General features: G+C 35.5%; 1 protein-coding gene across 6 annotated transcripts in view; it reads left to right on the top strand.

Annotated features, from left to right (window-relative positions):
* Positions 1 to 26,805, top strand: part of triqk (triple QxxK/R motif containing) — a 148,414-nt gene that overhangs the window by 75,138 nt on the left and 46,471 nt on the right. For 3 of the 6 annotated variants that reach the window (XR_009061927.1, XR_009061926.1, XM_057828498.1), the window contains exons 1-3: positions 17,797 to 17,998; positions 19,066 to 19,140; positions 23,369 to 23,454. Coding sequence is in view for 4 of the 6 variants with exons in the window: in XM_057828498.1 (XP_057684481.1) it covers positions 19,080 to 19,140; positions 23,369 to 23,454 (147 nt within the window). In the remaining 2 variants the exon portion in view is untranslated. Of the gene's footprint in view, positions 1 to 17,796; positions 17,999 to 18,522; positions 18,619 to 19,065; positions 19,141 to 23,368; positions 23,455 to 26,805 lie in introns of those variants that run through there. The other 3 variants (XM_057828502.1, XM_057828501.1, XM_057828500.1) reach the window with 2 other exon arrangements.

Raw genomic sequence — 26,805 nt, 5'->3', positions numbered from 1 at the left:
TAGGGCTGTCCCAAACGACTAATTTTCTCCCGATTAGTCAGCCGACTATTTTTACGATTAGTCGACTAATCTAATAATTAAAAAAAAAAAAAAAAAAAAAAATATATATATATATATATATATATATATATATTTTTGGTTTTGTTTTTTTGTTTTTTTTTGTTTACTAATTTAGCAATGAAATTTTTGTTGACGCTTATCAATTCACAAAAAAACATACTGGAACACTTAAATTATTTATTAAAGTATAAATAAACACGTAAATAACAATAATAAATCACAAATAAACAATGAGTTCAAATGCTGATAGATTTAACTAGTGTAGCATCCCGATTGAAAAGATGGTCTCTTAAACTGATGGTTTACAACTTTTATTCCATCCTTGATATAATCACACTGTAAGAGCTACGGTGCACACAAATAAAACAACACAATTAGAAATTAACGAAAACTTTTCACCTTTTTCCTTTTAAACCTTATTTATATATCAGTGAATTGCCTATATGAATTGCCTTTACCTTAATTTATTACCTTATCATTGACAATCTCTCCCTTGAGTGCAATCACTGTATATACTGTTTATATTTATGACCTTTTAACCTTATATAATTTTCTATACCATAACATGAAATAAACCTTTCAGTTAGCATTAAGAACAATACTAATAGCACTTCACTTATAGGCCCAATGTCAATGAAACATTATTATTTAGTAAGGCGACAGTACCCTCTGGTGTACAAAAAAAAAAAAAAAATTACAAACGGTGACGGCGCTTGAGGTGTTTATTCACGGCCGACGTGCAGCCAAGCTTGGCATTGAAGAGACAGGACAGAAGAGTGTACCCTCCTTTGTTTCTTTGAAATAAGTCAATGTTTTGGACACTCTGGTGCGCTTTTTTGGCTTTGTGCCGCTTTCCCCGATTGCATACAGAGCATCCGACATTCTGAAATTTCCGCGCATATATTTTTTTAACCCTTCATTAACCGTCGACGGGATGTTGTGCTCGTCGACGGATTTATGTCATCGATGACGTCGACTATGTCGACTAGTCGGGACAGCTCTAGTCGACAGATGTAATTTCTAGGATATGAAAAAAATTCCTTTTTTTTCTATTATGAAAAAAAAAAAAAAACATATTTTAAAAGTGTTTGCATTTTATTTTATTGGATTTAGATGGATACACTGCCCTCTAGTCTGCCTCATTTCACATGGCTGAATCCAGCTGCTTCTTGTTAAGACCAACATAAGCTAAGTAAGTTTTTGTTTGAGCTAATTTTTTTTTTTAACTCATTCGTAATTGAGTTTATTAGTGTATTTAACGTTTTTTTAAAAAAAATTAATTAATAAATTAATTAATTTTTTTACGGGAATATGTGTCTAAACCAGGGGTGTCCAAACTTTTTGCAAAGGGGGCCAGATTTGGTGTGGTAAAAATGTGGAGGTCCGACCTTGGCTGACATCCTTTACGTAGAACAATATATTTAAGGAAATGTTAGCAAGCATTCTGTGTGTCACATTTGCTTTATTATTTTTTTTTTTGTGCTGAAACGATGAATCTATTAACTCCATTATTCGATTAAAGAAAAAAAGATTCAAATTAAGTTTTGCTGCTTCGAGTATACGTTTAATTGAAGTGATACACTGCCCTCTAGCCTGCCTCATTTCACATGGCTGAATCCAGCTGCTCCATGTTAAAACCAACATAAGCCAAGTTTTTATTTGAGCTTTTTTTTTTTTTTTTTTTTTAATGTATTGGTATATTTAGCAGTTTTTTTTTTTTTTTGTGGGAATATGTGTCTGAACCATTTGTCAAGAGCATTTTAAAAAAAAACAAAAAAACGTTAGTATTTTATAGCATTTAAGCTAGCAGACATTTGCTATGTAAGTTAGCCATTGTTCTTTTGTCAATCCTTATTTATTTTTATACCGTTTGAGGCTCAGCTCAGGTTCCTTATCCGATTACTCGATTATTCGAACTAAATAGTTCATCGATGAATCGATTCATCGTCTCTTTGCAAATGAGGCAGACAAAGCTGTTGCGTATTTTAGTGAAGAAATAGTCCAATTTCCACCTATCCCTGAAGCGTCGGCCGTCGCAGTCAGCAGTTTTTGTTGATTGTCGCCATTTTAGAAAATTGGGAGTAAAGGTTCACACGGGGTAATGTTGCTTAGAGTGCTGCTGCCTTTTAGTGGGTAAATGAGGAGCAGCATTTAGTGTGTAAGCTACTTCATATGCTGGTAGCATTACTGCTGACCAATATATTAAGTCTATGCGGGCCAGATGTTAATGATTATTATGACAGAGGCTGGGGGCCAGATGAAATTTGACCGAGGGCTGCATTTGGCCCCGGGCCGGACTTTGGACATTTCTGGTCCAAACCTTTTGTTAAGAGCATTGTAAAAAAAAAAAAAAAAAAAAAAAAAAAAAAAGCGTTAGCGTTTTATAGCATTTAAGCCAGCTGACTTTTGCTATGTAAGTTAGCAATGGCGTACCGCACGCAGGCTATTTTTAGACCGTGACGTCGCATCGTAAAGCGTAAGTAAAGCCGAAGTGGGACATTATAGACCCGTCCTCGCATAGACCCAACGTAAAAAGTGCTACTTTTCCCCGGTAATCTTTCAAAAACGAACGTGCCAATCACGCATTGCTTTTTTGAAACTTGTAGAAACGACTCTTGACATTACGACACATGAAGGATGTTTTCTTCATACGTTTCCGGAACCAAAAACTCGGGAGGAAAAAATGTGAAGACCGAATCAACTTGCGCGGACTTTAACACCAGCTCGGCGAATCCATTCACGTTTCATATGCAGTAAACATTATGTTGGGTTGGCATGGTCTTTCAGAGGACAAAGAGGTAAGCCATTTTTATATTTTTATTACGTATTTTTTTAGCGTAACGTTGTGCCGTACTGCTTCTGTCTGACAATGAATGACCTGAAAAGAATTACAATGGTATCTGACTGCCACTGTTACCGTTTCTGTTATATATATAAAAAAACAACTTTAGTAAGGGGGGGAGTGTAAATAAATTATAGGATTAAGATGTGTTATCAATGAAAAAATTAAAAGTGTTCGTTGGCTGTCACTGAGTAGCATTTGCGATTGCTACACAAAGCTAACTAAATTACCCAAAGAACGGTAAGAGACGTAGGACAACCAGAGGATATGTAAGAAAGACAGGGCTGATGGTAAAGGATAGCTTGTTGAAACAGGAGAATGTCATTGTCAGTCACGTCGATAAAAAAGCTAAAGCTATGCTTAGGTCGGCTCGTTTTTTTCCGTCTTTTTCAGCCTTCGACACTAAAGCCATCTCTTAAACTGAACATTTTTATGTTCTTCCACATCTTTGCCAGTCAATTTGGCACCAGGCACATCATTTTCGGAGAGAATTGGTAGGTTTAGCGCTGTAAACATCTCCTTGGTACACGATTTCCATTCATTTCCTATTGGGGACAAACGGTGGCTTGTCCTAACTTAGCAACAGTAGCTAATGTCATGAATATTAATGAGCGGAAGTGACGTGTTGCTTGCGGTACGCCATTCTTTTGTTGTACATAGATCCCTTTTTTTTTTTTTTTTTCCAATACCATTTCAGGCTCAGCTCAGGTATTTTAATTTTTCATGTTCCTTATCCGATCGATTATTCGAAATAACTAGTTCATCGAGTAATCGACAACTAAAAAATTCGATAGCTGCAGCCTTAGTGGGAAACGATCTGCAGTTGGCATGGGCATTAAATTTCTTTGACGTGGCATTGAAAGTTGCATTAAAAAGCATTAAATGAGATTTGCTGATCGCTGTAGAAACCCTGTATAGCCTATTACAGTTCATATATAACATGTGATATGTATGTCAAAACATGAACCTTGGTAAACAGGACATGAATGGATGCTTCATGATAATAAAGCACGGTTACCAAGGCAACAGTGGCCAGTGTCACCTGCAAAAAAAAAAATGTACGCTTCATTTCTCATATATTCATTGATTAACTTCATATTTTCCTTTCACTATGGTCATTTTTCCCTCTAATTTAGACATCCTTTTTTTTCCCTTCTTCCCCCTTTTCCAGTCACCACACCACAAAATTGCCCGCCAAAATCGTGCCCGCCTTTTGATGGCTAATTCTGGCCATCATTCACCGCTGAATAACCGCATGTCAAAAGACCAGTCTTTAGGCATTTAGAGGGCTTAATTCTTCACAATACACCTGTCATCACCTTTAAAGCTTTAATAAGGTGGCGGCTTTCAAAGTGACAACCGTTCATTTGGAAGGGACAGGTCGCTCTCAGCTAATTAGCGTGTCCGGACGCTATTGTTGCTGCTTTTCAGGAGAGAAAAAGCCAATCGTTTATTCATGGGCTGCTGCTATAATTGCGTGTAAACTTGTGCGAGACAGTGTTGCGGCGTACACGCATGAAAAATTCACATGCTACAAGCCCGGCGGGTTAAATATTGAACGGTGCGCGTCCGGTCCGTGCCATGAGGGGAAAACGTCGAGCATGTGGAATGTCAATGTGAATGGACAGAAAGGCAAGAAAAATATTTTTTTAAAAATTGAGAAATTGCATGGATATGCTTTGCTAATGGTAGCCTAGGAGGTAAATTAGCATTTAGCATATGCGCTCATTGTCTATGCATCTTTAGCTTTTTCAACTACAGTATTTTTCGGTCGACTTTAATTTTCAGACTATAAGTCCCTAGTTTTTTCTTTCATTTTGAATCCTGCGGCTTATAGTCCAGTGCTGCTTATTTTTTTATTTATTTGGGTTAATAGCATAAGCGGAGTTTAGGGTGGGGGCTCATTGCATGTAATTGACTTTCCTATAATATATAAAAGTTGTAAAGCAAGAAAACAAACAACAAAAATGAATGAAAATGAACCAAAAAAAAAAAAGACATTTTTCTAATGGGTCAAAATGATTTTTCGAACAGATCATGTGACTAGCACCTTAGACGGTCATTTGCTTTGCATATCATTTTCAAAAAAAAACAAACAAAAAAAAAAGGGCAATTTTATTTTTGATATAATTTTAATATTATTTTTTGAAAATATTTTTTTATGATTTAAATTTTTTGAGGATTGAATGATTTAGACACAAATGCCCTTCCTATAATATGGGCCAAACACAAAAAGGATTGCTAAAATCAAAGAAAACTTTTTATAAACGAAAAATTAATTGCTCAAATGCAAATTTGAGCAATGAATTAAATTTGAGTCTCAAATATTTTTTGAAAAAAAAAAAAAAAATTCCTATGATTAAAATGTTTCTTTTTTTGATTGAAGTGATTTTTCTTTTGAAAATATATATTTTTTGTATGAAGCAACTTATTTTTTGATTGATTGATTAATAATGACACAAATGTGCGAGCCAAAATGTGGCCCGAACACAAAACCATGACTTCAATCAAAAAAGTTGTTTCAATCAAAAAAATTGACTTCAATTAAAAAAAAAAAAAAACCATTCAACTAAAAATAGCTTTCAAGTTCATTTTTTTGAATTTCAAATTTATTTTTGCATTCAAACACATTTTTTTTAATTGAAGTGGCTTTTCTAGAAATTGAAAATATGTACTTTGATTGAAGCAATTTTTTTTTTATGATCGAATAATAAAGACACAAATCTACCTCCATATGGCTCCGACCAGGGGATACAATTTTTGACCGAGGTAACTACATTGGCACAACACCGGCGGGCATACCATATTCAATGGATGATGATCTTGGTGAAAAGTATCGCTGTCCTGCCAGCAGCCTGATTTAGAATTCCCCTCAAGAATGATGGGAAACAAAAGCCCGCTCATTTTCAACTTATTATTATAAATATTCTTGTAAGCTAATTTTATTACTGACACTGCGTTTCGGGGTCATCAACATGTTGTGACCCGCCTTCCCCAAAAGTCAAACTCCGCCAATGGTTATTAGGTAACTCTTTATTTGACAGCGATGCGATAAGACCGTCATAATTGTGACATGACTCTATCATGGGCATTACTGAATGTTTATGACAGATGTCTTTAAGTGTCATCCGGCAAATTATCCCACTAACTCCATTTATGTCTAGCTCGGATCTTTTACATCCATTAAAAAGTGAGATAATTTGAGTCATGTTACAATTATGGCGGTCTTATGCCGCCACTGTCAAATAAAGTGTTACCAAATACAATAACTATCAATTAATGAAACAACTGGAACAGTAACTGAAGAAATAATTAGCACAGAACATGAATTTTGATTGTTATTTACATCTGTAGCGCTGCAATGCATGTTAGGAGGTATGTTGGATGACAACAATATTAACAGCAGGTGGCACCAGGGGTTGACTGTCTCCCCCAAGGGAGCATTAGTGGCCAAATGAAGCTTTGCAGCTAATTGGTTCAGAACTTCATGGTGGTTCATTCACTCTTATGACCGTCGTATGTAGGCAGGTGCGACTTAAGGCCGTTTCAAACTAGCCTGGCAGCCTAGTGTGAACGGTTCAGTGGCAACCCATTCATTGTGTATGAGGGGACTTCTTGACGAAGATGAGCGGCGGAGGCCTTTTTGGACAGAGCGGAAAGTCTTGAGTGAATTTTTGCTGAGGGGCGGGGACCAAAATAGAAACTTGTTCCATTTTCACAGCACTGCTGTGCTGACGTCAACAACGCATCCAATAGCAGAGGGGCACGCGCACTGATATCTTTGCTATCAGGCGGACGGATACGCACAATTCATGGCCGATGAAAGCTTGATAAATGCTTTCTAAAAGCTTTGCGAGCTCTTGGACACTCAAAAAATGACTCCCACACTTCTTTTTGCTGAGCTAAAGGGTACCTCGATGTGCATTTGTGTGGAAATGTAGTCACGAATAACAAAAACCATCTTACCGAAATTAGTAAAACTCTTTTCACGGCTATCATAATGCCCCCCTACTCCTTGAAATCGCTGTTGTCTTGTGCGTTAATGAAAAATGAATGCAATGGTGGTTGGGACTATAAAAAATATGCATGCTGGAGTAAACCTGCATCTCCGTCTGCTTACGTGGCTCTTCCCATTTTGCGCTTACTGTGGGCTGCTTTTCACACTGGCCTGCCGCTAGTGTGAAACAGCCTTTACACTCAGGTGTAGTTTATGGTCCAAAAAATACGGTAGCTAAAATTAGCATATTTTTGTTGTTCCAACCAATTAAAAAAAAAAAAAAAAAAGGGAATAATTATCATTCACAAAGCAAATGTAAATAAATCAAACAAAGACAGCCGTAAGGGGTTGAATAAGGTTAGGGGGTTAGCCAAGATAGGGGGTATTATTAATAATTCACAGTATTAATTTAATCACATTTCATATGCCAAGTTGCCTCTAATCCCAATCTAATGACTAATTATACGCTCAGAGGTTGATTGGAGACAACCTCCCAGCCAAGGCCGATTGGACTCCCTCGAATGCGTGCGTGCTAATCAAAACATTCAGCGCCCCGTGTCAAGAATAAAATGAGTTTTCCTGCCGACTAAAATGTGAAAGTTAAATACGCGATGACTCAGTTGTTGTAATTTTAATAACTTGTATGTATTAATGTTAAAGTCCATTGCAAGAAATATAAACCCAATCAGAATGTAAGAGAATGCAGTAAAACACAAGGAAGATGCAATTAAATATTATAAAAATACAATCAAATGCAACAAAGATGATAAAATGCGATAAAAATGCAATCAAATGCAATAAGAATACAAACAACTGCAGTGAAACACAGTTCATTAAAATACAATAAAACTACATGAAAATGAAATTAAATGCTGTAACAGTATAATACTGTGCAACAAAAATGCAGCAATACAACAACATTCAATAGAAATGCAATTAAATATACCGGCAATAATAATTCTATCTAAGATAGCAAAAATATGACAAAATGCAGTGCGATTATTAGAGAATGTAGTAAAATACAATTAAAATGCAACAATACAATGAAACTACATGAAAATGAAATTAAATACAATGAAATACAATAGGAATGTAAGATAATACAGTCAAATGTAGCAAGAATATGACAAAATGTAATAAAAATACATGAAAAATCAATAAGAATGCAGTAAAACATAACAAAAATGCATTTAAATATGACAAAATTACACAAAAATGCAATTCAATAAACTGATACAGTCAATGACAAAATGAAATATAAATACAATAAAATGCAATAAGAATGCAGTAAAACATAACAAAAATGCATTAGAACTACTAAGGGTGGATCAGTTGATACAAATCACTTTTGTAACCAGAGAAGGATCATCTGACCCTAATCAGCATATCTTTTGTGAGCACCATGGTCCTCATTAATCATTCACACTTGCAAAACCACAGGGCTGGATTGCTCCAATAAGCATCTTGATTGTTTGTGGGGGAGCGCTGCCTTGGCTTTGTTGGACAGTGGACCGCTCAGGCAGGCAATCGGGCGGACAACCTTTTTACATCTTCCAAAAGCTGCAGTTTACCTACATACAAGTGACGATGTAATAAAAACAAAACATTTTTTATGTGGTGACATATGTCACTTTGCCCTTTTGCCGGGGCTTGGTGTTGGAGGATGTTGCCGAAGCAATTTTTCCTTCTGCGCCTTCTTTGCGCCCACATGAGAGTGAGCCAATTCCTTTGCAAGACCCACCAAGAAGTCCACCCGTCTCTATTATATTCAAGATGCTAATTGCAGCTATCCAGAGTGAACCCCCCCTTCACACCTAGGCAGCGACTCCCCAGGAGTGTGTAGGGGGGTGGCCTGTTTGATTGGTCTATTGTTTGACAAGCCCAGTAGTCAGTTTGGTATCGGGGTCATTGGACGCCTTTCTGGTATTTCTTTTAGCTCAAAAAAATAAAACAGGTCTTCCAGTGTTCAAATACGACAAAATGACACAAAAATGCAATTAAATCCAATAAATTGATACAGTCAATGACAAAATGCAATATAAATACAATAAAATGCAATAAGAATGCAGTAAAACATAACATAATGCATTAAAATATGACAAAATTACACGTAAATGCAATTAAATTCAATAAAACGATACAGTCAATGACAAAAGCAATATAAATGCAATAAAATACAATAAGAATGCAGTAAAACATAAAAATGCATTTAAATACAACAAAATTACACAACAATGCAATTAAATTCAATAAAATGATAGTCAATGACAAAATGCAATATAAATACAATAAAATGCAATATTAATGCAGTAAAACATAACAAAAATTCATTAAAATATGAGATAATTACACGAAAATGCAATTAAATTCAATAAAATGATACAGTCAATCAGGGCCGGCCCAGGCCATTTGGGGGCCCTAAGCAAAATAATGCAAAGGGGCCCATATTTTTGGCCCACCATTTCGTCACAGTGTACTGTGAAACCCATACATGCAATCCAACCCATACGTCCATATTTTGTATATTAATCAGATTTTGTTGCACTGCATACTTCAAACTTCTCACCCCAAATGATTGTCAGTACTTACAGTAGATAGCGCCAAACCTTTTTCGAAAAGAGGAAAGAAAGAAGTTAAGGAAGGACTTTTATTTTTTTAAGCTTGTAATCAAGTCTCAGAACTCACAAAAGTCAAATAAAGACAACTGTAGTAAACAAAATAGAATACAAATTAAACAACTGCCAGATTGGGGGCCTCCTAGTGGTCAGGGGCCTTAAGCAGCTGCATAGTCTGCGTATAGGCTGGGCCGGCCCTGCAGTCAATATAAATGCAATAAGAATGCAGTAAAACATAAAAATGCATTAAAACACGACAATATTACACAAAAATGCAATTAAATTCACTAACATGATACAGTCAATGACAAAATGCAATAGAAATACAATAAAATGCAAGAAGAATGCAGTAAAACATAAAAAAATGCATTGAAATAAAACAAAATTACACGAAAATACAATCAAATTCAATAAAATGATACAGTCAATGACAAAATGCAATGGAAATCCTATAAATTCCAATAAGAATGCTGTAAAACATAACAAAACGCATTAAAATATGACAAAATTACACGAAAATGCAAGTAAATTCAATAAAACGATACAGTCAATGACAAAATGCAATAAAAGTACAATAAAATGCAATAAGAGTGCAGTAAAAACAAAAACAAAAATGCATTAAAATACGACAAAATTACACAAAAATGCAATTAAATTCAATAAAATGATAGTCAATGGCAAAATGCAAAAAAACAATAAAATGCGTTAAGAATGCAGTACAACATAACAAAAATTCATTACAATACGACAAATTACACAAAAATGCAATTAAAATTCAATAAAATGATAATGACAAAATGCAATACAAATATGATAAAATGCAGTAGAACATAACAAAAATGCAATAAAATATGACAAAATTACACGTAAATGCAATTATATTCAATAAAATGATAGTCAATGACAAAATGTAATATAAATACAATAAAATGCAATAAGAATGCAGTAAAACATAACAAAAATGCATTAAAATACGACAAAATTACATGAAAATGCAATTAAATCCAATACAAGTGATACAGTCAATGTTAAATTGCAATATAAATACAATAAAATAATGCATAATGCTCCTTTTTTTGCAGTAAAATCACTTTCAAACAATCATTTTGAGTGATGTTGTCAAACAAATTGGCTATGTTTGCTTGAGCCCATCAAGAAAAATAGCATCCCTCCTTTCTTTGACTGTAACACGGCTTCCTCCGGAGGGAAACTCTACTTCCTCCCACCCCGGAGCGTGAAAAGCCATCTCCAAATTGCGTGGAGATGAAAGCACATTACGCCGACCACGTCGTAGTGCCGCTCCTCAGGGAAATATTGTTTCGGGCCATTACTCTTCATCAACGCGGGGGGGCGAGAGGGGGCCGTGTCCCGGCTTGCCCCTCCTTGTAGCTTTTCTCCATACAGCAAAGTCAAAAACATGACTTTGTCTAGCTAGGAGTGAAGTTGAACTATCATATGGAGCCGCTCGCCCCCTCTCCCCAATCATCCTCGCCGCACGCTTCCGTGTACGCGACGAGGCAAATTACAGCCTGCGCTTGAACTCATGCTGCTCTAATCCTAAAGCGAACCCGTTGTTTGCCTTGGGGGTGGGCGACCGACCCTTCCGATCCTCGGGCCTCCCTATGTCGAGCGTGAATCATACCCGTCACGCGGACCACTATTGTTTGTTTTTATCGATCTCGAACACAAACGGAGAGAGATTGACATCGTAATTTGAAGTACTCACAGTTTAGCAGTAGCTAAGTCATTCTGGAGGGAATTTGCAACTCTCATCATTGTTATCGTATCGACTTCCTTCATGCTAGAATTAGCATAGTAGTAGTGTAGTGATTCAATACTACTGTAAATATCGGCATCTTAAATGTGGAATGTCAATGGGAATAGACGGAAAGACAAGAAAAATAATTTTGATAATTGCAGTGGTGGAATGTAACAAAGTAAAAGTACTTAAGTACATTTTTGTAGCTCTACTTTATTTGAGTACAAATATGAAGTGTTACTTTTACTTTACTAAATTTGACAGCACATATCTGTAATGTTTACTCCACGACTTTTCAAATTGTTGCCTGTGTTATAAGTGACTTTTGTTTGTTTTTTCTCTCATTGTGAATAAGGGTTGTCCCAATCATGTTTTTTTGCTCCCGATCCGATCCCGATCGTTTTAGTTTGAGTATCTGCCGGTCCCGATATTTCCCAATCTGATTGCTTTTTTTGCTCCCGATTCAATTCCAGTCATTCCCGATAATTTTTCCCGATCATATACATTTTGGCAATGCATTAAGAAAAAAATGAATAAAACTCGGACGAATATATACATTCAACATACAGTACATAAGTACTGTATTTGTTTATTATGACAATAAATCCTCAAGATGGCATTTACATTCTTAACATTCTTTCTGTGAGAGGGTTCCACGGATAGAAAGACTTGTGACTTTGTATATTGTGACTAAATATTGCCATCTAGTGTATTTGTTGAGCTTTCAGTAAATGATACTGCAGCCATGCCCCAATGCATGATGGGAAGTGGAACCATGATGGGAAGTAAAACCGTGCTACCAATGGATATATCTTCTCTGCTTTGGGAAATAACTTCAGGTGTTAAGACAAAAATCAATTGCCACCTTGCTTCCCCACATTGCTTCCCATGATATTTCTAATCATAGGGAGAGGGATTGCAAGGTTTTAGCCAATTGAAGAAAGGCTCCAACGGATGTCAAAATTCACTCTACTCATTTTGTGCTGCCTTGTACCTCTCTTTATTGGTAACACAGCGTCATTACCGATTGAGCGCGACAATGAGTGAGTGGGTCATGCAACGCAAATGTTAATAGCGTTAAATAATTTAACGTGACACATTTTTAAATAAAATAATTGCCGCCGTTATCGGGATATTTTTGATAACCCTACCTTAAACCTAAATTAAAGACTCTGGATGAGTGCAACATATTATGTCTGTAACGTTAAATACAATTAGAAAACGATTTAATTAAAAAAAAATATATATTAAAAAAAGGCATGGCCGATATTTTTTTGCCGATTCCTATACTTTGAAAATGACGTGATCGGACCGATCGATCGGCATCCCGATCGATCGGGACATCTCTATTGTGAATTAATAGTTTCGTTTTGATGCCTCTGGCACAATGGATAAGCCCCGTGCAACTATACCGTAATTCATCACTAGAGGCAGCAACATGACGAGTGATGCAACGATTAATCGATTAACTCGAGTAGTATAAAAGATTTGAATTAAATTTAGCTGCTTTGAGTATTTGTTTGATTAAAGTGGCCTTGTAAGGATTCACTGCCCTCTAGTGGTGACAGTGAATATGACAAAATTCATCTAACATGGCTGGATCCAGCTGCTCCCTGTTAAGACCAACATAAGCTAAGTTTTTGTTTTAGCTAATGTTTTTTTAAAATGAATATGTAATTTAGTTTATAAGTATATTTAGCCATTTTGTGGGAATATGTGTTTGAACCATTTGCTTAGAGCATTGTAAAAAAAAAAAAAAAGTTAGCATTTTATAGCATTTGAGCTAGCGGACTTTTGCTATGTACTTAGATCCTCATTTATTTATTTTTTTATATTTACGGTTTTAGGCTCAGCTCAGGCATTTTAACATTTTATGTTCCTTATCTGATGACTCAATTATTCGAACTAACTAGTTCATCGATTAATTGATGACTAAAATAATCGATAGCTGTAGCCCTAGACACGAGCACAAGCAAGATTAGGCAGCAGAACAAGATACTGAATAATATAAACTGACAGTGAGAGCAGCGTGCCTTCAGATGGGTGCTGCACACTGTTGTACAGTAGGTGGGGGTATTGACCTGATAGCTGCTTGCAATCCGCCATTAAGTTAGAAGAAGAAGAATCATAAATACTGTCCATCACCTGGAGAAAGGTCTGGACTGTTAATCATTTTGCCATGAGATATTATTTAGTTTTTTGAGCTTGTCAACGCTTCTGTTTACAGTGCAGTCAATTTTGTTGCTAGTTTTTTTTTTTTTTTTCATTCTGCACAGTTTTAATTGAGCAGTCCATGAATTTTTTTTTAGGGCCCGAGCACCAACTGGCGCGAGAGCCCTATCGGAATGCAAAGGATTATTATAATTTTTTCTTCATGGCAAATGAAAATGGCCAATTTGGAGGATTTACCATGCGCGAAAACTCGCGTAAATTTTGATAATATTCAACGTTGCGAAAAAACGTAACAAAACGGCTCAGTGGCGCCCTCTTGATATTTTCAAAAAGGCCTCTCCTATTAAGTTTTTTCAATGTACACCGATGAAATTTGGGGAGTCGAAATATGATGCAAAACTGCTTCAAAAAGTCTCTTGCACCCATGCTCCAAACCCAACAGAAAATTGGGTGTTTTGGATTCAAAGTGAAATTTTTATTGATTTACAGGGTGCACATTTGAAACTTTGACGCCTAGGGAGGATCCTCCTCAAAATTGGTGGGACTGTTCATGAGACATATGAGAGGTTAAGTTTTCAAAATGGTGAGTTTTCATTCATTCAAGAAAGAAAAAGAGGCGAGTCTGGGGCAAATTAGGTTCTCATCAGGTGATATCCAAGTTTGTGTGACGTCCGAGTTGCACCAAACTGCAAGGGCCTGTTCAGTCCTGCTTGCAGGCATAGTTTTCTTTTTTTTTTTCTTTTTTTTTCTTTTAATATTGGGTCAGATTTTTAAAATATATATTTGGATAAAATGCTTTTACTTTTTACTTTTAAAGTAAATTTAAAAGCAAGTACTTTTGTAATGGAGTCATTTTTTTTCTCAGATATTTTTACTTAAGGAAATTTTTTACCGCTGTATCGTTTACTTACTTACTTACTAGTAAAAAAGTAATACAGTGTGTTTGCACTCACCAGATGAAGCATTTGATAAAAAACAAGCATTTTTCTACGTTATTCTTGTTTAAAAATAATTTGGTGGGATAGTAATATGTTTAAAACTTATCATAATCATTAGTACTTTGTGGGGGGGGGGACAAAAACATGCTTTATATATATCTCTTTCCAATTCTAAACCTCAGAAAATACACTGAACACACACACACAAAAATTAAATGTAAATAAGCTCCGCCTCTACTTTGCGGATTTCGGGGGCGGTTCCTATTAACTGCGAAAAACGAGGGATCACTGTACTTTTTCCACCACTGAATGCTGCATACATTTTATTTGTGTTGCTTGGGTCCAAACTCAATGAAAAAGTGCCACTAAAAAGGTAAAAGTTTGGTTATGCATAAAAAGTAGAGGCTGTATTCAAAATGTCCAATTTTACGTGTTAGTTATGCAGAAAATATTTGTTCAATGTCATAAATTGCGTGGGGATACTTTGCTTTACTAATGTTAGCCAAGGAGTTAAGTTAGCATTTAGCATGTGTGCTCATTGTCAATGCATCTTTTGCTTTTTCAGCTAGTTAAAATGAGCATATTATTAGTTAAAATTAACATAAACAGCTAAACTCATTGTCTACCATTGATGTCACTCGACGTCCAATCCTCGTTCATTCGCTGCCAACCCTCCCTCTTCAAATTGATTGGACATCTATCGCCGTCACTGGCAGCCGGTGAATTGATCCACTATTAAAGCTCCAAGTAAACTCGCATTAGCAACCAACTGATGATACTAAGGCCCTTTTCTCACAGATAATAACTGCAGCACAGCCAGACTAAATCACTTGTATGATAACATATCTTCCGCAGGTCCCTGGTGTTCGATGCTTAAGTTGGGAAAAACTCATTTCGCCGCTTGTATCTACGCTGATACGCGAACGCGTCAATAATGCGCCGCACTGGAAATGAGAGCAGAATATTAAACTGGGAAAATATCCCCGCCGCGTTTGTTTCTGAGCTAACAAAATGACTTTACTCTGAAGCTAATAAGTCGTTTGCTAGCACAGTCGACGCATGCAATGTTTTTCCCGTTTTAAACCGCTAATGCTTTTTTTCGTCATCTCTATTAGCTTGACAGGGCACAGCACGTTTGGTTTGTTTCACTCAACGGGAGAAATTAATCACACGCGCACTACATACAAGCCGGAGTGAATTGTGCATTAAGTGACTCGCGCACGCTGAGCTTGACGACCGATTAGGACAACACAGTCGAGGACCGATGTCAACGCTATTTGTTAATGTGTCAAACTTGGCTGTCATGGAAACGGAAAACAAGGGGAGCACTTATTCACGTGTTGGATTATAAATTCTGTATTAGGTTACCAATTATAAATTGTTTTCCTTTAAAACAGGGGTGTCAAACTTTTCGCGGGCCACATTTAGTCATGGTTTTCCTCGGTATGCCATTATGTCTGCCATCTAGGAATCGACGAATCAACAACTAAACGATTTTCTGATGAATTGACAACTGTTTTGATATTTGAGTCATTATTGTTGACCTCATAATTCTCCAAATACTTTTTTTTGGAGCCTGTAAATAGCAAATATTTTAATACTGTATATATATATTTTTTTCATTTGTATTTTTTTCAATAAGTTATTTACATTTTTTGATGATAATAATAAAGGAAAACAGTATATTTTTAGTAGGGCTGCAGCTATCGATTATTTTAGTAGTCGATTAATCGATGAACTAGTTGGTTCGAATAATCAAGTAATCGGATGAGAAACAGAAAATTGAAATACCTGAGATGAGCTTAAAACGGTCTAAAAAAATAAATAAATGATCTAAGTACAACAAAAGAACAATTTGCTAACTTACATAGCAACAGTTCGCTAGCTTAAATGCTATAAAATGCTAACTTTTTTTTTCCAATGCTCTTAACAAATGGTTCAAACACATATTCCAACATAAAAACGAGTAAATATACCAAAAAACTAAATTACGAATGCATTTAACAACATGAACTCAAACAAAAACTTAGCTTATGTTGGTCTTGGACATGAGCAGCTGGATTCAGCCATGTGAAATGAGTTATGTCATATTCACTGTTGCCACTAGAGGGCAGTGGATCCACCTAAATCAATACAACTACACAAATGCAATCACTTTCAAAACAAACCATGACAATGCCACTTTAATTAAACAAATACTCAAAGCAGCAAAATGTAATTCGAATCTTTTTTTATCATTAATTTTAGCATTTAAAATTTTTTCCCAAAAACTTTCTAACATTTTAACAAGGAAAAAACAAAATAGTCTGATTTCTGTAGTCCTAGATCTTTCATTGAGAACTATGTTTTATAACTACTAATTTTATAACACTTACTACTAGTTTTATAACAACTAATCGATTATCAGATGAATTGACAACTGTTTTGATATTTGAGTCATCATTGTTGACCTCATAATTCTCCAGATACTTTTTTTGGAGCCTATAAATAGCAAATATTTTAATACTGTATATATATTTTTTTTCATTTGTATTTTTTTAAAATAAGTTATTTACATTTTTTATAATATAAGGGAAATTATAATAATATAATTATAATAATATAATTATAATAATAAGGGAAAACAGAATATTTTTAGTAGGGTTGCAGCTATCGATTATTTTAAAAATATATTTAAAAAAAACATTAGCTTAAACAAAAACTGAGCTTATGTTGGTCTTGGCAGGGAGCAGCTGGATTCAGCCATGTGAAAGGATTAATGTCATAGTCACTGTTGCCACAAGAGGGCAGTGTTTCGCCCAAATCAACACAACTAACCGCAGACACTTTCAAAACAAACCATAACAACGCCACTTTAATTAAACAAATACTCAAAGCAGCAAAATGTAATTTGAATCTTTTTTTAATCGAATTACTCGAGTTAATCGTTTTTTATCATTAATTTTTAGCATTTAAAATTTTTTCTCAAAAATTGAATTACATTTTAACAAGGAAAAAACAAAATAGTCTGATTTCTGTATTCCTAGATCTTTCATTTAGAACTATGTTTTATGTAAATATTATTTTAGCGAGAAACATGAAGGTGAAGTACATGATTTACTTTCGTGGGGCACACACCACATGACAGGGCAGACCTGATCTAGCCCTCGGGCTTTGAGTTTGACACCTATCAGTTCTTGCTTTTTTTCCCTTTTTTTTTTTTAAATTAAATTTTGGTTTTTTCAAAACCTCTATTAACTAACTTAAAATATTTTTTTTAAAAAACACACACAAAAAAAAAAACTAAAAACAACGATATACGTTCGTATTGACAATCACTTGTTAACAAACCCGCTTCAAGTTACTGTCCCCGCTTCTTCCTTCTTCTTATTGGCGGATGGGTACGCTCTCACTATCCGATTGGACGAAACGCCCGCCCGTCACTGCTTCAGCTGTGGAAACCCGGAAATCATTTCTAAAACAGTGCTACGCTGGCATTTTGGCAAAAATTAAGTGCAAAGTACAATTAAACGCATTTTCACCCCCTAGGTAGTTGTTGACGTGCATGTCTACTTGCAATTCCAGCTGTTTACTCGTCCACGGAGCGACATAACAACGAAAAAGAACACGTAGTATGTGAGTATTTAAGCGAATTCAAACAAATAAGGACGCCTTGCCTTTTAAATATCGTCTGCATTTGCACAAAACTCAACATTCGGGGATTGCAACTGCTTTGTTGTGCTATTCTCTCCGATTGTCTCCCATGAGAAATCTCCAGTGTGCACGCTCCTTAAGCATGCTAATTCGCTCTTTTTCTTTGTTTTGCACTATATCCCAGAAAGCACTTTAGTTTCCCACCTTTTGTTTTACTTGAACGCACCAGGTTCAGGTGTTATTTTATGCGCAAAGTTACTGTATAAAATAATATAACACGTAAATATTTTTCCCCACAGTGTTCTGCTGTAAGCACTTTCTACATAACATTTTTAAAAGAAAATATACACCAGGTGCTGCCAGTAGGTGGCTATAATTGATTTACTGTAGCTAAATAACCAAAAATAGACATAACACCCCCATATGCCAATTACCATTGGAGGGAATGTGTTCTTTTCACTTCCATGCAAATATCTCCTTTAATACTCACATTCGTTTAATTACAGCCTCCCCACGGTTTATTTTTAACCCGGAGGAACTGTCGAACTAATCAAAGCAGAGGTAGCGGCGCAAGATCGCAAGTGTGCTTGCAGAGAAAAAAGGTGACGATAATGAAATCTCACCTTGCATGTGTACGACAATGAGCCATATGACATATGTCCTGTTTTTTGTTGTACACACCTTATGTCTTGAATGTCACACTTTTTGTTTGTTTTTTTTCTTAGCAACGTCGCTTACGAAATAAAAGCAGCCATTTTGTTTGAAAATGTAGCATCCAAAGCTAGTTAAACTCAGCAATAAAATATTTGGTAGATGTTTCTATAAGGTGTTGACACACATATGGGTCTTCAATTAAACAAGACGCGAAGAAAATTACCTGTTTTTATGACAACGGCAAAATGTCTGTTAGCTTCATGCTAACACATAATAGAAAATGCCATAGACAGGCTCATGAATAGCATCAACGTTGTGTTTTTTTGTTTTTTCTTGAAGGTAACGGATATTTGAACACAAACAGGCAAGTAACATTTTTAAAATACTTCTCATAGGCTAAGGAAGTAAAATGGGGAGAAAGGATGCTAGCGCCACCAATCTACCAGTCGATCAGTACAGGAAACAGATTGGTAAGTTTTCCTCCCATCCATTCTATTTTTACCGGGCGATGCTAGCAGCAGCTAGCACTGTCAATAGGTGTTTTTAATATACATGTAATTTTTCTTTTACTGATTACCACAACACATACTCTATGAATACTTTACATGCACAGAGGTGGGTAGAGTAGCCAAAAACTTTACTCAAGTAAGAGTAGCGTTACTTCAAAATAATATTACTAAACTAAAAGTAGTTGTTCAAAAAATGTACTCAAGTACAAGTAAAAAAGTATTTGGTGAAAAGAATACTCAAGGAATGAGTAACACTGTGAGTAACAGTTTACGATGTTAGATATTTTTCTCAGCACAGTTATCTATATGAACTGTCATAATTATATTGTACTATAACCTCTTACATAACCACATTAAAAAGAAATACAAAAAAAATAAATTCTGGCAAGAGAAAAAAAGAGCAAGCCGTCCAAAGAGCAGGAGTGCCCTTTAGTTGAAAAAACATAGTTCCTATTATGAAATTAAAAGGATCATATCTCCGGCTTTCCGTGGTCAATCAGTGCCAAATAAAATCTGGGAGAGAGGTTAAAATCCGCGCTTTGGAGTCATGTTGACTACAGCGCTTTATAATAAATACTTGATTTCTTAAGGTGCTTCAAAGACGCCACGTGATTGAACAGGCTTGAGTCTGATTGGTATCATGGAGTCATGTGATTATTGTTGCGACATCTCATTGGTGGAACTGGTAGAGGCACTGTTGGCATCACTGATAAAAAAAAGTAAAATCAAATTTGTAGAATAAAGACGAAAAATGTAACCACTCGTGGAGCCCAAAGCGTTTCTTCACAAATCTACTCAAGTAAAGGTAAAAAGTATGTCTTAGTATAACTACTCTTAGAAGTACGTTTTTCCCAAAAATGTACTCAAGTAAATGTAATGGAGTAAATGTAACGTGTTACTACCCACCTCTGTGCATACCGTATACCTGGGTTGACAGTAGAGCTGGGAATCTTTGGGCACCTAACGATTCGATTACGATTACGATTCAGAGGCTCCGATTCGATTATAAAACGATTATTGATGCACCCCCCTCCTTTTTTTTTTTTTTTTTTTTTTTTAATAAAATAAAGTTTTGTACATTAGTTCCAAAATTGTTCAAAAATACTCTCAGGCTAAACCAAACTACTATTTCAGTATCAAGTTAACATATAGCAGTAAACAAATATACAAAAATAACATTAAATAAAAAAACTCCAGTCCCCATTCTGTATCAGCAGCTTTAAACTACATTCAATTAATTTAATGTTGTGAATCAACCGTTAAAGTTGTTAAAATTGCTCCCGTTATTCCATAATTTCCCTTTTGTCTACTTTTGACATGTGAAAGTTTTAAAACTATTTTAAAGATAGATTCAAGCCAATATTTTACCGATTTAGGAGTATTTTAGATAAAAAGTTAATTAGGTTTGCTTGGAAGGTTCGCTACAACAGCATTGCAGGGAAGTTTACTGCTTTAAGATGGCGGCCGTTTACTAACGCCCGCATCTAGCTTTTTGCAGATGTGCTGCTACCGCTACCGAGTCTCTAATCCATCTAGTCCTATATAAATGATATCTACCGTAACATTATGTAGCTTAGCTGTACTTGTAGCAGCTTTTCGGCAGCAGTCAGGTATGTTGTTGTGTTTTTTTATCTCGTGGCATGAGTTGAGCTAGAGCCGTGAGTTGAGCGTTGGCATTACCCGAGGGGCCGGTTAATGAGAAGCATAATGTTTAGCTACTCCCGCTCCGTTCCGTCCCGAAGTCCGCGCGGCGCGCTGAGTGTGTTGTACTTCCGCTTTACTTGGCATATTTCAATAATCGGAATTTGGATGTTTGTGAATCGTTCTCGAATCTTCCACACCATCTTTGCACACCTCTAGTTGACAGTGAGCATGTTGATATTAAATACAGTGGTATGAAAAAGTATGTGAACCTTTTGGAATTTCTCACATTTCTGCATAAAATATTAATCAAATGTGATCTGATCTTTGTCAAAATCACACAGACGAAAAAACAGTGTCTGCTTTAACTAAAACCACCCAAACATTTATAGGTTTTCATATTTGAATGAGGATAGTATGCAAAAAATGACAGAAGGCGGGGGAAAATAAGTAAGTGAAGCCTCTGCCTAAGGAGAATTAAAGAGCAATTGAAACCAATTTTTACCAAACAATTTAAGTCAGGTGTGTGCCCAATCACTGATAAGTGGTTTAAAGCTGCCCTGCCCACTATACAGTATAGCACACACCGGGTAAGAATTGTTTTGATGAGAAGCATTGTCTGATGTGCATCATGCCTCGGTCAAAAGAGCTGTATGAAGACCTGCGATCAAGGATTGTGGATTCGTATAAAGCTGGGAAAGGATACAAAAACATCTATAAAAGTCTGGATGTTCATCAATCGACAGTCATAGAAGTTGTCTACAAATGGAGAGAATTTGGTACTGTTGCTTCTCTCCCAAGGAGACCGTCCACCAAAAATGATGCCTAGAGTTCAGCACAGAATATTCAGAGGTAAAAAAAGAACCCTAGTGTGTCAGCTAAAGACTTACAGAAATCACAGGCACAGTCCAATATCTCTGTGCACACATCAACTATATGTGAAACTATGGCCAAGAACGGTGTTCATGGGAGGACTCCACGGAAGAAGCCACTGCTGTCTAAAAAAAACATTGTTGTTCGTTTAATGTTCGCAAAAAGGCACTTGGACACTCCACAGAAGTTTTGGTGAAATATTTTGTGGACTGATAAAACCAAAGTCAAATTGTTTGGGAGTAACACACAATGTCATGTGTGGAGGAAAAATTGAACAGCTCACCAACATCGACACCTCATCCCCACCGTGAAGCATAGTGGAGGGACCATCATGATTTAGGGCTGTTTTGCTGCCTCAGGGCCTGGACCACTTCCAATCACTCATGGAAAAATCAATTCAAAGGTTTATCAGGATGTTTTGCAGGAAAACCTGAGGCCTTCTGTCAGACAGTTGAAGCTAAAAAGAGGATGGATGCTGCAACAAGACAATGATCCTAAACACAGAAGTAAATCAACTTCAGAATGGTTTCAGAAGCACAGAATACAAGTTCTGAAGTGGGCAAGTCAAAGTCCAAACTTGAAACCCATTGAGATGCTGCGGCATGACCAAAAGACAGCGTTTCATGCCAGACATCCCAGGAATCTGACTGAACTACAGCAGTTTTAAAAGAGCGGAATAGGCCAAGATTACTCCTGATCGATGTGCCAGACTGATCTGCAGCTTCAAAAAGCGTCTGGCTGAAGTTATTGCTGCCGAAGGGGGAGCCACAAAATATAAAATGTGATGGTTCACTCACTTATTTTTTCCCCTTCTGTCATTTTTTGCATACTATCCTCATTAAAATATGAAAACCTATAGATGTTTGGGTGGTTTCAGTTAAAGCAGACAGTTTTTCCATCTGTGTGATTTTGACAAAAATCAGATCACATTTGATGGTGATTTTATGCAGAAATGTGAGAACTTCCAAAAGGTTCAGATACTTTTTCATACCACTGTATTCCTATTTCTTTATATATTTACCTATTTTTACATGCTTTTAAATATAAAATGGGAAATATTTTAAGTTTTTTTATGTTTTACTTTTACTTTTTCTTAAAAAAACAGACAAAAAAAAATGAATATTTCTATTTTGTTGGTCACTTTTTAAAATAAAAATAGAAAAAAGAATATTTTCATTTCATTCATTTTTTTCCATTAAGAATTATCCAAAAAGAGGGGAAAATTGGAATTTTGCAGTACAAGTGACCATTTTTGCTAATTAAAAAAAAAAAAAAACTCAACCATATAAACACCTGCTGTCCACATACTGTATTTGCATGATCCAAAATTTGATGTTCATGTATGCCAGGTCTTCATTTATTTATTATGGATTCATTTATTTTTCAATTACCAAAAATAACTTGATTACAGAAATAAAATGTAGTAACACTTTATTTCACAGTGGCGTCATAAGACTGTCATAAGACCATCATAATTATGACAGGTGACTGTCCTTAGCATTAATGAATGCTTACGACAGATGTCATTACGTGTTCTCCGGAAAATTATGTCACTTTTTAATGTATTTAAAAGACCTGTATTGGACGTAAATGGAGTTTGTGGCAAATCTTTATTATGACAGTCTTATGACGCCGCTGTCAAATAAAGTGTTACCTAAAATGTTTTTCTTTTCAGGTAAGCAGGACTACAAAAAGACAAAATCGGTCTTGAAAGCCACTCGGCTCAAAGCAGAGGCCAAGAAGAACTCGTCTGGTTTCAGGGTGAGTTCAAATTTCTATACATTTGTCAAAATAAAAAAAAAATCCGAGTAAGTACTAAGTCCCCTTGCGCTGTAATTGAGTGCAAATATAGCACTATTGTTCCGTTCCGGTGTGTGAATAATTGCTCGCCTTTCCTCATTAATGTCCCGCCGTGGAAGGAGGAGGATTAAACGCACGCCTGTGATGAAATGGTCATCTTTTTCAAAAAATTTGCATCGCCGAGACACGGCAGGGCCTCATTAAGCACGTCTTTAATCCAATTAGATTAGTCGCTATCTTGAAATATTGATACGGCTCGTGAATTATTCATATTTGGACAAGAAGACAAGGAGCGCGTTGGATTAAAAATACCTCGGGGAAGGAGGATATTAAAAAGTAAAAGAGTGGTGGACTTCTTTGTCCTCAAGTGGTGTGATGGTAAATTAAGGCTGGATGTGAAGGGGTGGGGGCTTTCAGGTAAAGGGATTTGGGTTAAATGGTAGATTAGCGACGGAGGTTTAGTTTTGGGATTTTGTGCTTGATTAATCAACACAGATTATTTTAGCAATTAGTTAATAAATTTACTCAAATATATATATATATTTTATTTCCTCACTTCGAGCTTAATTTTTTTGCTGAAAAAGTGCATTGGAACCAAGAACCATATGCTGAAAATGTGATTATAAATACTATGTCATTTCATCATTATTTTCAAAAGTACAATGAAAAAAAAAAGTTTTAAAATATCCAATATTGTTTCATTACTAAAAGATTCAGTTTGCTTTTATTGAATACTACAAAAAAATAATAAATATGTCAATTTTGGGTGTTTTTTTTCTTCTTCTTTTTTTAGTTTAGGTAAAAAATCATTAACATAAAAAATATTGGCGTTTTCCCTTTAATTTATAATATGATTTACATACCACTGCAAAAAGAGAATATTAAAAAAAAAAAAAAGAAAATAAAATATTAGCACTTATCCATTTTTTTGTTTTGGATTGTTTTGTTTAATTACACTAAACAATTAAAGAAAAAAAAAGGATTGTTACTGTTTTTTGTTGTCGGTTTTTTTTCCTATTCACTGGCTGCCATTGACAGCACTTGATGTCCAATCCATTTTAACTCGGAGGGCTGACAGCACTCATTGCTTGACATTAGTGCTGCAACAATTAATCGATTAACTTGAGTAATTCGATTAGAAAAAAGATTAAAATCAATTACGCTGCTTCGAGGATTCATTTAATTAGAGTAACATTGCAATGGTTTGTTTTGAAAGTGTTTGCATTTAGTTTTATTGATTTGGGTGGATACACTGCCCACTAGTGGCAACAGTAAATATGACAAATCATCAAATAATGGCTGCATCCAGCTGCTCCCTGTTAAGACCAACATAAGGTTCAAAGTTTTTGTTTGAGCTTATATGATTGTTTATGCATTCATTATTTAGTTTAGAAGCATATTTAGTCATTTTTTGGAGGAATATGTGTTTGAACGATTTGTTATGAGCATTAAATTTTTTTTGTTCGCATTGTATAGCATTCAAGCTAACGGACTTTTGCTATGCAAGTTCTTTTGTTGTACTTCGAACTGCATTTATTATTTTTTAAAAACTCTGTTATTCTCATATATTTTTAAATGCATTTATTACTCTTGTGAAATCAAAGTGCAATTCTGCATAAGTTGAAAAAACACAAGGGATTTTTTTATTTTGTATTCGTGTTTAATGCTCTTTTGATGCAATCGTAGCAAGCCTTTGTTTTACATCTCCAAAAAATTGATTCTACAACGGATGTTCCTAATGTTCCTAATCCGATTACTCGATTATTCGAAGTAATTGATAAATTAATCAATTACTTAAATAACACCACGTTAAAGATAAAAAAATTGTTCCTGGCTTGTGATCATTTTTTTGTGTGTTGCTTGTCCAAACTAAATGAAAAAGTGCCACAAAAAAAGTGAAAGTTTGGTCATGTGTAAATTAGAAGCTATATTCAAAATGTCCTATTTTACGTCCTATTTATGCAAATATTTGATGAATGTCATTTCTTCATGTTTCAGGTCAAACCAAGAGGAAAATGTACATATATGTATAAAAGCATTAGAAAGTACAACAGTAAAGAAAAGTGAAGAATAGAATGTCAAAGTCGTGACCACAAAACCCAAACCTTTTGGGAAACAAGTGTTTTTACATGTCAGTTCGATGAAATAAACTTGGAAATACCACTTAGACCCTTGTAACAAAATATATGGTGCGATAGCTGCAGCCCTACCTTACACAAGAAAAATATGCTAACTCTACTTAGCTAAAGAAGGTGAAGCCAATGGGTGCACATGCTAAATGTCATTTTAACATAAACTTGGAAATGCCACTTAGTCCCTTGTAACAAAATATATGGTGCGATAGCTGCAGTCCTACCTTACACAAGAAAAATATGCTAACTCTACTTAGCTAAAGAAGGTGAAGCCAATGGGTGCATATGCTAAATGCTAATTTAACGGTCTGCCTCTGATGGCACTAGATGTCCAATCCATTTTCACTGGTTCATTTGCCCACTTACAGTCGAAATGGATTGGACGTCTAGCGCCGTCAATGGCACTGAACCATGACCACAAGTGGCAATTTTAGGTTAGAAAATGATTAAGTGACTCTAAAAATATTTATCGATTAGTCGATTAATCTTGACATCCGGTGTCACAGATTCAAATTTCTCTCTTGCGAAAGCAGCTGGCCTTCCATCGTGAAGCGCTATGCCGATGTAGCGGCATGAGGAGTCAGCAGCTGCCAGGACAGCCTGTCTGGCGGCTGTGCCGCGAGCGGGCCCGTCTGGACTATTTGGCATGGAAAAGCGGAGAAAGAGAGAGCGAGCGAAAGTGCGCTAGACAGTTTAGACCACGTGTGTCAAACTCAACTTGGTCGCGGGGTTTCCTTTGGCTGGCCGTTGTTTAAAATTTTAGGCTGCCACAATGACTCCACTAATCGAGTGACAAATGAATCAGAAACTGTCATGATCGTCGATGAATCCTAAACAAAATAAGTCAAAATCCTTTTTTTTTTTTTTTTTTTTAAAAGCCTTTTAATAACATATTTTCATAAATTATTTTCATTAATATATATTTTTAAAAATAATTTAGTGACTTTTTTTTATTTAAGTAGGGAATATTATACACATTTTTACATAAAAACAAAAGACGACAAAACACTATTCTCTTTTTAATGTTGTTTTCTATTTTTCAATTTTTTTATTTAACAAATATAGTAAAAATGATCTCTTTTTTTCAAATTAGTTTTTCTTAAAATTGTCCAAATTCTTTTTTATTTTTAAAAGCGAATATTCTCATTTCTTTCATTCATATTTTTTTATTGTTTTTTTC

The sequence above is a fragment of the Corythoichthys intestinalis genome, chromosome 22 (genome assembly GCF_030265065.1).
Source record: "Corythoichthys intestinalis isolate RoL2023-P3 chromosome 22, ASM3026506v1, whole genome shotgun sequence".
NCBI classification, from domain to species: Eukaryota; Metazoa; Chordata; class Actinopteri; order Syngnathiformes; family Syngnathidae; genus Corythoichthys; species Corythoichthys intestinalis.
Note: the sequence above shows the minus strand (reverse complement) of the source record. Positions and strands in the feature narration are given on the sequence as shown.